We start from the raw sequence: 12,893 nt of genomic DNA on the forward strand, positions 1-12,893 counted from the left end.
GCGGTAACTCGCAGCAATATTTACCAAGGACAGGAAGGCGGCACTCAGAGGCTTCTAACATAGGTGATTTTACTTCAACATTTTGGGGAAAGACTCTCTTTCCTCAGGGTCTTTCCCCGAAACATTGAATTAAAAGCACCACTGTTTCACCTATGTTACAAGCCTCTGAGTGCTGCCTTCCTGGAAGGGGACGGCCAATGTAGGTTGAAACAGATTCAGAATAGGAGGAAAAAATAGTTCAGAATCGGCTGTTTAATTTGAATTATTTCCACTGAATAAACATTTAAATGGATAACAGTGTAAATGACATAATAAGTTGAACATTTAGAATAGGCTGTTTAAACATAATGAGTTCTGTCACTAGAGTGGTTTATTTTCAAGCTCCTTGAAGCAGGGCCGGCTCCAGGGTTCTGAGCCCCCTGTGCTGGCTCTTGAGACGTGCGACCGAACTTGGGGGTGTGGCCTAATTACCATAGGCCATGCCCCCTGTGTGACGTTATTTGGAGGCGTACCACCAAATAACATCAGGCTGGGGGTAAAGCCCAGCACTCCGTCACTGGCTGGGCTTCCCCCAGCCCTCTCCCGTCAGTGAATGGTTGCCGCGCACATGCGCGCGGCATCCATTCACTCTCTGGGGGGTCCCAGCTGCAGCGGGGGGTCCCAGCTGTGGCGGTGGGGGGTCCCCAGCCTCCTGATTTGACCACCCACGGGCCACTGTCCTGCTGAAATCGGGATGCTGGGGAGGGGTGCCGCCCTCTACGGGTGACGCCCCTGTGCGACCGCACTGGTCGAACACCCCTAGAGCCGGCCTTGCCTTGAAGATAACTTGAAAATGAGATTTTGGTCACAGAGGGAAGTGGTTCAGGTGTGCGGTCACACTGGGAGTTGTGCGTTCACGCTGGGAGGTGTGCGGTCACGCTGGGAGGTGTGCGGTCACGCTGGGAGGTGTGCGGTCATTGGGAAATAATGCATGGTCATGTGATTTAGTGTGTCCAACCATGTTAGTGGGATTTCATTTTAACACACTATTTGATATATATATATATATATATATATAATTAGATAGATAGATAGATAGATAGATAGATAGATAGATAGATAGATAGATAGATAGATAGATAGATAGATAGATAGATAGATACTAGATATAGATATAAATAATTTATTTATTTTATTAAATTCTCCATGGTGCAGACCTATTTTATCTCTGTATAGCATACTTGCCTACTTTGAATTACTCCCCTTCAAAAGATCTTGGAGGGAACTCAGGACAGAAGTAGGAGGTGCAGGGAGCGTGGTTAGTTATGTCGTTGTGGCCCCACCTTCCACTGTGCAATGCTGTAGTATGCTGTAGTATGCCGCAGCGAGAGGCGAGCCACAATGAAGCAATTTGCTATGAATCAAATCATCGGGTTCCCAGAGTGCCCACTTCAATAGCAAAGTTGGGTGGATCTGGGAAGCTAGTCTACTACATCGGGAATGCAGGAGGACTCCCCGAAATACATGAGTCTCCCAGACAATCTGGGAAAGTTGGCAAGTATGCTGTATAGGTAATAAGCTTCTCTTCGCTGAATATCATATACCACTCCAGTTGTATTACTTGGGCGTAATAACCCTCCTGTGATCATTTGTGTAGGAAGTGTCTGGGACAGTGGAAGAGGATCATTTATTTACTTAAACAGAACATTTTCCAGTGATTAATTGAGCCTAGTTCAGGGGTATTAATGTATTTGCTGGACATCAGCTTATGTAATCCTCGTGCAGGCTATGAGCAACTCAGGGGTTTAAGATGTAAGCAAAATGCAATCAATACTCAAAGGGAAATAAAAGCAGTTTAGTGAAGAAGCTTGTGCTTACCCATTCAGAGCAGGGGGAGGCGCTGGCTGATGAACCTGAGGACCTGATTGCTACAAAAAGACAAAAGGAAAACCAAGCACATTTAAAATGTATAGCTCAACAGTGAACCTACAAAAACACTAACCGAAAAATGATTGTGAAGCTTTAATAAAAGTCTTTCTGCAATGATATATTGAAATAGAGTAGACAATATTATATCTATACAAATGTTTAATGGCCATACATCAGGGATTCCCAAACTCGGTCCTCAAAGCACCCTAACAGTCCAGGTTTTAAAGATATACATGCTTGTACACTATTATAAAAAGTAATATGAGTTCTGACTGATTTATTCTGCCATTTCATAATATTCATCAAGTTAATAAGCGCAGAGTCAGATTGCTTTTTAAAATAGTGTATCAGTATTTATATAGCATTCATAGGCTCTTTAAAATGATTCTGCAGCTGTATATGTTTGAGTCATATTAATAAAAGGACCTAGGCCCTGATTCAGAGCCGGACGCTCTGACAGAGCACTCGCTCTGAATCAGGGCCGGTCTTTTTTTTTTTTAGAACGGCCTCCCGGCCGTTCGCATAGCTGTGGGTAACCACCCACAGCTATAGCGAGCGGCCAAAAATATGGTTGCGATGGTCAAGACCATCGCGACCATCGGGCTTGCGACGAGACCCTTGTGGTAGGGTCTCGTCTGCCGCAAGCCCTGGAGTGCTTTTGGCCCTATCAGAGCCAAAAGCACTCCCACTGACATCACTTGTGATGTCAGTGGGGCCGTCCCCAGACGGTAGGCGTTCCCATGGGGACGCCTCCGCCTGGCCAGCCATGCCCCCCGGCACGCCCCCCAAAGGGGGTGTGCTGTCACTCACCATCAACAGCACGCCCCCTTTGTAGCGAGACCCATAGCGACGGCTTGCAAATTGACTGAGGTACCAATTAAGTCACCTGTGCTTATGTATGGCTATCCTGAAAACCAGGACTGTTCGGGAGCCTTGAGTCTGTTTTTCTGGCGGTTTTCAAACCACCAAATATTCTAAAAGGCAAAATCACCAGAAATCTTCCATTTTACAAAATACAATAATAATACATATCTGTCCTGATTTTGATCTAGATAGCACTTCTAGTGACATAAGTGCCACCTCCATCATAATTAAATTATTATTGTCACCAATTTCATTATTAAATAATATTGCCCCCCCCCCTTAAGAGGTGTGAGAATCAGATTGTCACTGTAATATAATTATATATGAATTTTACCCCTAATATAGTCATAAAATAATATTGCACCCATAAGATAAATGTTATTTTTGCACCCTTAATCAATTAATGATTATTTCCATCATAAGTAAAATGTATAGAATGCTTCCTATTATGTTGTGATTGACAAGATAGCTTTTTGCTGGTTTTTTTTTTTGCAATGTTTAAACTGTGATTTGAGTATCATTTTTTCAAACTTCTGAATTATAAATGTGGTAGTTTGAAATAGCTGACAAAATTATTCTTCAGAATTAACATGCATCTCAACTGGCCAATGCTAGAGGGACGTTCTACCTCCTGCTGAGTTTGACCGCATTGAGAGAGTGAGTCTGCCAATACAGTGATGTTTTAGGTGAGTAGGGATAGCCTAGAGGGCTAGCATAGGTGCTAGGCACAACCCCAGTGGATGTGGTATACTTCACCGTAATGCGACCATGTCCCCATTTCCGGTGCACACAACTGCTTAGCGACAGCAAGAATTCACTGCCCTCATTCTCCAACTTAAAATGTTGTGAGGTATGGACTTAGAGATTCAGTGTAGTAACATAGAAAGCCGCTTACTATACAAAAACATGATCACAACCAAATTCAATAATGAAGATCCCAATAAACTACACATTATGACAGTGGTTCCCCAATTGGGTGTAACACGGCACTTGCAGGGGTGCCACAGGTTGTGGTCCATGACTATATCAAATTATTTATGGTCCATGTGATGAGAAAAACTAGAGTTTGCAGCTGCTAATCATAATATAGGTCAATAAACAGAATCACAACCCTGTTCACCACCACATAACTGGACCTAAGGATGAGAAATACGCACAATTTACTTAAAATAATAATTTTTGCAGAATTTCTCAATAAGAAGCTTATGGTCTAAGGATGACGTGAAAAAAACGCTGATACTCTGTGGCGCAGTCATTCAGAAACGTTTGGGAGCCACTGCAGTATGGTTTATTTACTAACATTGCATTTAGGTGCAACATTTGCACTGAACCGTAATGACCAGTCAGTACATGCCTTCATTGTCTCACTGCACTAGACAAAATCCAATTGCTGATTGGATAGTGAGTCCTAGTGGCAAATATATATGCAGTGTCAGTACGAGCCCTAGTGACTAAGGCAGTGTTTAACTGAAAAGCCAGACAGGCCGGGTCATTGGAGAAACTGGATAAGGGACCAGTGGCATATCTATAATGGGTGCAGTGTGTGCGGGGCACACGGGCCCCCGCACACCCTGCACCCATATTTTTTTAAACTAACCTGTCCGTGGTCCCGCGTCGGGTGTCAGCACTGCTCAGAACACCGGAAAATGGCAGCCGCAGCCATTTTTTTGGCGTTCTGCGCATGCGCAGAGACTCCGGGCACACTCTATAGTGCCCGGAGTCTACTACGGCTCCAGTGGCTGGCCAGCCACGTCAGTCGGCTGTCAGCCACCAGGGAGAGAGGAGGGGGCCCCGCACGGGAAGTGCATATGGGCCCCCCTCCTCTCTTAAGACGCCCCTGCAAGGGACCTAGGGATAGATCTAAAATTCCTCTTGTAAGAAAGGAACAGTAGTGTGACAATTACAGACAGTACAATCATGTCTAAGCAGATACATTTTCAGAGGAAGAGTTGAACGAAGATGAATAATGTTTTATGTGACTTATTGTCGCTGAACGATCGACATAAGACAAGACATCTGCCCACCTGTGACCTTAGTTCTTCATGGCGATGCTGAAGCTCAATGGGATCATCCCAGGGACGGCCTTCGCTACTTGTAGGAATCCATCCGCTCCTAAAAGTGGGGGTATAAGGCTGGCAATAGTCCCGGGGGAATTCCAGTCTTTTGGAAACAAAGTATATCAAATATCATTAGTAAAAATAGACAAAAATTATATCCAAGATCGAAAGACTATGCCTATGAAAGACATGTAACCTATTTGGTGTAACATCAAGTTCAAAAACTATATCTCACTCAGAGGTTTGGCATTAGTTTCCAGGTTCTTGTAGCAGGATAGGCCTTCTAGATTTGATAAATAATAAGGTTTGCATAAAACCTTAATATCCACACATAAAACAAGGCCTGCTGTGGAAGCACTGTAAAATGAAAGGTGGCAAATGATTGGATTTCTACAGCAATATCACCAATCAGGTGCCACAATATATTATTATACAGCCTGCCGGGCATAGGCTGGAGTAGCTCCCCACCAATACCAATTAAAAAGCTGCCAATCTGACTGATGCCTACAGTTTCTCTCTGTATCCTCCTGGTCTATGACTTGCTGACACTCAAAATACAGTCTATTCCTACAGAATACAGCGACAGGAGGGTCCTGGGTGGGTGAATAAACCATAAACTTTTCTCCTTAAAGTAAAGCCGTCATTAGATCACACATTCTATATAAGACATAGAGAATGTCTAAAAAATGAGTTACACCATTACATACGTGCAGCTGTATGAAGTAACCATTATACGAGGGTGGTACAGTAAATAAGGTAACAAGACCTCTCATTGCATACATTTATTTACTTGTACATATACGTATAATCAATAGTATGGCCTTGGTACAGATTATTTTTTCACATAGTCCCCATACATTTATTCCAACAGTACACCAAGGCATAGATGAAATCAGTGTCAAGCGCCTGAAGCCAGGACATGACGGCTTGCTGAACTTCACCGTCGGTTGCGAATCGCCTTCCACCCAGGTGCTTTTTCAATGGTCCAAAGAGATGCAAATCACTCAGTGCCTGGTCAGGGATATAGGAAGGATGGTCCAGTACCTTCGAATGGTAGCGCCCTAACAACTTACATGTGCAGTTAGCTGAGTGTGGCAGAGTGTGGCCTGGAATTATTGTGCTGCCATACGACGCCTGTTCATAGCAACCCAGGTCATTTTCGAAGCATTTCCTCAGCACCTGGTTCAATGTGTCACAATAGCAGGCAGCATTCACAGTATCTCCCTTGGTGAGGATATCAGCAAGAAGCCTGCCCTGTTGGTCCCAAAACACGGTCACCATGACCTTCTTTGCAGAGTTGTTTTGAATTTACTTGAAGGTGGGTATGATGCGTGTTACCATGTCGTGGATGCTTGCTTTGTCTCCGGTGTCACATGATGCACCCACGTTAAATCGCCTGTAATAATACGCTACAGGAACTGCGGAATCGGTATGATTTACAGCCGGACCCCTGCCCGGCGTTTGGAATCCCGACAGCGGCATCCCGGCAGAGGAGGAAATCCCGATCGTCCTAAGGTAAGTATTGTCTAACCTAACCTCCCCCTCTAACCCTCCCTTAGGGGTGCCTAACCTTCCCCCCCAGTGCCTAACCCTAATCCCACCTCTAAGTGCCTAAACTTATCCCCCCTTCCCTGCCACCTAAACCTAAGTCCCCCGGGGGGGTGCCTAACCATAAGTCCCCCCGGGGGGTGCCTAACCCTAACCCTCCCTCCCCCTAGCCTAAACCTAACCTCCCAGGGGGGTGCCTAACCCTAAGTCCCCCCCGGGAACCCTATACCTAAACCCCCCCCGCGTGGCTATCCGCGCTCGGCACCTGGCATCCCTTCGATCTGGATGCCAGGCGCCGGTCTCCTGGCATCGGTAAAATGCCAGGCATCTAGATTTAGATGCCTGCCATTTAACCCTTGCCGGGATTAAGCAGTCGGGAAGCCGGCTGTCGGGATTAGGTCCGCCGGCTACCCGACTGCATACCGGGACTGCACTCCCTCCTCATGGTACCGAGTCAAGTGCACTTTTTCCTATACCTCAGTTACTCATGAACGATGTTGTGCACAGTACCCACTGAGATGTTCTGTTCATCAGCAATATCACTAACTGAAATGTGTCTGTGCCGCATTGAAGGTCTGATTCAGGAGGACAAATTGTCATCTGTAATGGACATGCTTGGCTGACTGAATTGCTGCACATTTTGAACCCAAACCTATTCCGTGACATAACGTTATCACCGTACACCTCAAATAGTTGGAGATGAATTTCAAATGTGCCCTTTAGACGCACAAATCTGATCACACTGAGCAGTCTAACGGCCATGAGGGGAAGGGGTGGTCTACCTGCTCTGTTCTGGCGGGAAATTAGAATGAAATAGAGAACATTGCACACATGAGAGGCCTTGTGACCTTACTTATTGAACCACCCTCGAGGTTTTTAGTGAGCTTTGATACCAACAAAAGAAACACACACATTTATGATCATACCACAATTCATCTTCCCTGACAATAACTGAACATGATTAAAAAAAATTTTACTATTTTCTTCTATGAATAATTGTTTTTACAATACTAGAATATGATATATCTTTAATTATGGCTTTGTACCTCATATTAGAACATTTCTCATAATCCACAATTCTATATAAGCCTAGACCACAGATACTGAATGCTGTTGTGTCTGAATAAAAAAGCCTGATGCTCTACATTTACATGGGTGTCTATGTTGCCAAACTGTGGGAGCCCTGATACTACAAACACCTCATACCTTGGCTTTGTCCAGTTTGGTCCAAGAGAATTCCATAATTCTGATTCTTTGTTGTCTAAACATTCTTTCAGCAGAGTTACAGCTTCTTTGGTTAGCATCGGGGTTGTGATTTCGGCAGCCATCTCTACACCTCCAGAACTGTCCACAAGCTGATTCCATTAAAAAGAGCAAGTACATATTACAACATGTTATCTAGCCTCATCTTACAATTTAGTAATGTAGTATTTATCAGTACTTCACATGCTCCAACAATCCTGTCTTTTGTGGGTCAATGTTGAGTGGGAGCTTCACCTGGATAGATTAGGATCATGACTAAATGTGTCCTAGATTGCGGGTGGGCCAGGTCCCTTCCATCCATGAGCACATGCAGGAGGGCGACAGAAGAGTGTGACCCCTCTACTGCATTACCACACTGCAGAGCAGGTCTTTAATGCAATATGGGTGGTATTCATGTAATGAATATAAGGCAACATAGGTAAAGTGGGGTGGCCATTTTTACTTGAGTGGTAAGGGGGGTCTGGGGCATTTGTGACATAAGGAGGCTGTGGGGGTATATTTGACAAGGGAAGACTGGAGCTGACTTGCTTATTTTAAATATTATGGTGGAGATGTACTAAGCCTTGAAAAGTGATAAAGTGAGAGTGATAAACTACCAGCCACTCAGCTCCTGTCAGGCTGTATTTGCAGCTGATTGGCTGGTACTTTATCACTCTCCACTTTTAGTCTCTGTTTAGCTTAATTTGTAATTTCATGCCAGTAAAGTGGCACTACAGTATATCTTACGCTGAGCCAGTGTATCAACCCACGTATCGCATCTGTATTAATGAACCAGTTGTTTCAGCACAAAGTTTATAAATTAGCTAAATATAGGGCAGTCAAATCTAATTCCAAGAAAGAAAGCAATCCTATGTGTTAATGAATAGGATGTTGTTTTAGTACACAGCACACAATTCGTGCATCAGATAAACACGGGACAGTCAAGTCTAATTCCAAGAAATCCATTATAAATTAAAATGAGCACTTAAGGTTAAAACAATAGTGTGGATTAAAAGATCTACACTATTTAGATAGACAGTCAAAAGATCGACACAAACTGTTAGACAGGCAATAGGTCATCAGGTACAAAAGGTTGACATGGTCAAAAGGTCGACACACAAAAGGCTGACATGTATGCACATCGACAGGTACAAAAGGTCATCGTGGTCAAAAGGTCGACATTGGAATTATCAACTTTTTTTTATTTGTTATCTAATCCTAATCTTCACCCTAACCCTCCCCTTGGTGCATAACCCTAACCCCATCCTGGTAACTAACCCCCTCCTGGTAACTAATGTTGTAATAAGTGCCTAACCCTAACCATCAAGGTAAGTGCCTAACCCTAACTGTCCCTTCTAAAACTTAACCCTAACCCTCCAGTAAGTGCATATCCCTAACAAAAAAACAAAACAAAACATATGTTGATAATTTTTGTGTCGACCATTCCAATGTTGACCTTTTCACCATGGCGACCTTTTGTACCTGTCAATCTTCATCCATGTCGATCTTTTGTGTGTTGACCATGTCGATTTTTTTGTACCTGACAATCTATTACCTGTCTACCAGTTGGTATCTACCTAGACACTATCAACTTTTTCATTGTCTATCTATTGACTGGATCCCATAATGTATTACCCAGCTGTACTTCATATGGAGAACCTCTCCCTTTGACTAACTACTTCCGAGCTTTCTTTCCTTCACAATTTTCCCCCTTGTGGTCTAATCTATAATAGGGATGTGCGCCGATCCCTGTGTTTTGGTTTTGGATCCGGATACATCTTCGTGTTTGGTTTTGCAAAACCACCCTCACAGCTGTTGGTTTGGGATCTGTATTTTTTATTTATTTTTTTTAAATAAAGAATAAAAAAAACAGCTAAAATGACATCATTTTGACCTGTTAGCACGCAATCCAAAACCCGAGTTAATTTTTGTTATTTGCGTTCCAAACCGCAGGAAGTTCAGTTCAACTCGGTAACCCAAAGTGATTCAGAACTCGGACTTGGTTCGATTCGGAACCCCTAAATTCGGTTGTTGTCGGTTCTCTGAGAACCGTAACCGCGCATCTCTAATCTATAGCTCTGTATTTGTAAACTCATTGTTTATATTTACACAGTATCCACACTGTGGGTAGATTTACTAAAGCTTCTAAAATGTAAAAGTTAAGGTGTTCCACATATCAACTAATCAGGATCTGGCTATCATATTCTAGAATGTACTAAATTATACTGTAACTAGTATTTGATTTGCTGCTTCAGCAACACCTCCTCTTTTCCTTTTTAGAAGTTTTAGTAAATATTCCCTGGAGTATCTTGTGATTGTTAGAGGCATGCTAGTATATTATAACATTCACAAATAAAATTTGTGTAATAAGTTCCTATATTATAATCAAACTCAGATGCTTGATATTGAGTGTAACTATGGAATGAGACCCACAGCAAATTGCTGCCATCAAAGCCATTTGCATAAGGCGCAGATTACAGGTAAGTAAACTAATGTTCTTTCCCATCGCCAGAGGCCGCTCTAGAGTATTTTTGCTATAACTGGCCAATCATGGCCGATTTCTACCACAGTGATAATAACCTCATTTTATTTTCCAACTGCAATACATTCATCTGAATCAATTGGCGTTTATTGTGTATTGTATGGCATGGTGACAGTTATCATATTGTAACTATAACTTGTTCACTAAACAAAAGAAAAAGCACATTTGTTCTAGTCTTACCGTTTTAAGTGGTCCAAATAAGAAGTGAATAAGCTCGGCTGAGCTGGGATTCATGATGTTATTTTTAAGCCTTGCCTATGGATAAAAACAGAGGGATGAATTAGTCTAATGACAAAATAATGCTACCATTTCTGTAGTTTAGTATTTATGTTCTATTGGTTTACCAGGAGGCAGAAGCTGTATTTGAATTTCTGTGCAGCGTCTTCATAGTCTTCTAGCCTAGGGGGTTTAGCTCGGAGTGTTAACAGTCCCTCTGTAAGAACATATACACAAAAAAATGCATTACTGGGCCGTAGAAATATTGTGATATGTATAAATATATCTTTCTGTATCAGTATTGAATTTTTGGGAGGAATTAAATTACTTATAGGGAAGATGGATATTTCAGCAGGCTGTCAAATGACTTATTAAAGTGCTTAAATTGGCTATTGCAATAATCTTTTGTCTATCTCTATGTGATGCTATGCTTGGTGGTGTTTGATTGGGTACAACCATCAGCCAATCACATACTGAGTTTTGTTTTCTTAGTAATCAATGTTACCTCCAGATTCTGGTTTCTTGCTCCTTCTTGACTTTTTTCTTTGGTTCAATATTTTAAATGCTTCTGCTGATTTCTGGAGGTTTCCCATGAAGAACTCAATGTCATCAAAACAGTGATTCAGCAGATCCTGTGTAACACATAGTTGTTAGCATTGCTGCCTTACAGCACTGCGTTTGCGTCCTGTTCACATATGTGTAGCGTTTGTATGTTCTCCCTGTGTTTGTGTGAATTTCCTCAAGGTACTACGGTTTTCTGCCACACTTCAAAAACATACTGATTCTGACACAATTACACTAGTGTGTACGTAGTGGCCTATCTACAGTATAAAGGGTGCCGGGTGTGGGGGCCCACACCAGACACCCTGCACCATATTTAATAGTGTGTGTGTGTGTGTGTGTGTGTGTGTGTGTGTGTGTGTGTGTGTGTGTGTGTGTGTGTGTGTGTGTGTGTGTGTGTGTGTGTGTGTGTGTGTGTGTGTGTGTGTGTGTGTGTGTGTGTGTGTGTGTGTGTGTGTGTGTGTGTGTGTGTAAATTTAGACTGTAAGCTCCAATGGGACATGGACATTTTTCATTAACATTTGATTGATTTTTATGGATTACAGAATACTTTATATTTGTTCCACATCATAAAATTAGTATTTTAAAGTGTGTGCTCATAGTGCTAACAGGAAGCTGGGCGGGATCCCTTCACCAGTATCCCTACCGCCGGCATCCCGAAGGTAAGTATCGAGGTGTTAGGGGGAGGATAGCGTTAGGTAGCGGGGTTAGCAGGGACGTTTTAAGAGAGGAGGGGGCCCGTGTGCAGCCTTGTTTGGGCCCCCTCCTCTCTGATGGTGGCTCAGCGGCATTGAGCGCTGTAGATTCTGGCATGGGTGCTGTAGATTCTGGTATGGGCGCTGTAGATTCTGGCTTCATGCCAGAATCTACAGCGCATGCGTGGGTCTCCGGGAAGATGGCGCCCCTGCCTACTTTCCCGGGGACATCTTTTCTGCGCATGCGCAGATCACTGGGAAAATGTCCGCCACCATTTTCCCAGTGAGTGTTTGCTGCTCTGCAGCGCTGGTCAAGCGCTGCGGAGCAGCACTTCAGGAAATCGGCGGAGAGGTAAGTATAATTACCTATGGGTGCAGGGTGTGTAGTGTGGGCCCCCCTGGACCCGGAGGCCTGTGTGCCCCGCACACCCTGCACCCATTATAGATACGCCCCTGAGGGTTAGGCACTAGGAGGAGGGTTAGGATTAGGGTGCGGGGAGAGGGGGTTAGGTTTAGGCACTAGGGGGGTGGTTAGGTTTAGGCACCGAGGGGGTAGGTTAGGGTTAGGCACTAGAGAGAGAGGGTTAGGGTAGGGGTTAGGGGGAGACTTACTATTACTTTATGGGTGTCTATTACTATATGGGTGTCGAGATTCTGGCTGTCGGTATTCTGAACAGCAGCATCCCGATAGCCGGGATTTCATACTGATTCCGTGCTAACATGATAAATCAAATAAATACTATATTAGAGTTCTCTACATTTTATTACTACTGTCTTTCCCTTGCTGTGTTACAAAACACAGATAAAAACCAAACAATTATGAAAGACTTGTGTGTGTAACCTAGACAGACGTGTGCGCAGGAAAAGCAAGTTTTGGACAGTACACACCAGATTAGGCCTGGCATATTTCACCTCAGTCCTAGTCTCTTGGCAAATGACTTGTTGTGTTTGGAGCTACTAACAAGGACATTGTGTGTACATAAGTGTCCAAAAATGGCCTGTACAATCTGTACAAGTATCTGTGAGAATATAAAACAGACTATTCAAAACAAGGGAATGGGGGGAAGGGAAAGACTGCTGCTGCACAATTATAATGGTCGTTGAAACCCCGTATATGTTGTCTCACATCAGTTATAGGGTGACATCAGGGGGGCTGCCTAAGACAATTAGTTTAACAGAATGAAATGGAAAAGAGAAAAAAATGTCCAATGGTATAATTAAATATCCAACTCTCTGCCAGTAGCAGCGGTGGGTTCAAAA

General features: G+C 43.4%; 1 protein-coding gene across 2 annotated transcripts in view; it reads right to left on the reverse strand.

The window, feature by feature from the left end:
• EPS8L1 (EPS8 signaling adaptor L1) overlaps positions 1–12,893 on the reverse strand; it is a 141,944-nt gene that overhangs the window by 14,038 nt on the left and 115,013 nt on the right. For both annotated transcript variants that reach the window (XM_088450941.1, XM_088450940.1), the window contains exons 11-16: positions 10,883–11,009; positions 10,506–10,594; positions 10,342–10,416; positions 7,584–7,732; positions 4,797–4,932; positions 1,858–1,907 (exon numbers count right to left, since the gene is read on the reverse strand). In XM_088450941.1, the coding sequence (XP_088307067.1) occupies positions 1,858–1,907; positions 4,797–4,932; positions 7,584–7,732; positions 10,342–10,416; positions 10,506–10,594; positions 10,883–11,009 (626 nt within the window). The remainder of the gene's footprint in view (positions 1–1,857; positions 1,908–4,796; positions 4,933–7,583; positions 7,733–10,341; positions 10,417–10,505; positions 10,595–10,882; positions 11,010–12,893) is intronic.

Source organism: Taudactylus pleione, unplaced genomic scaffold (genome assembly GCF_031769625.1).
Source record: "Taudactylus pleione unplaced genomic scaffold, aTauple2 ptg000535l, whole genome shotgun sequence".
In the NCBI taxonomy this organism is placed as follows: Eukaryota; Metazoa; Chordata; class Amphibia; order Anura; family Myobatrachidae; genus Taudactylus; species Taudactylus pleione.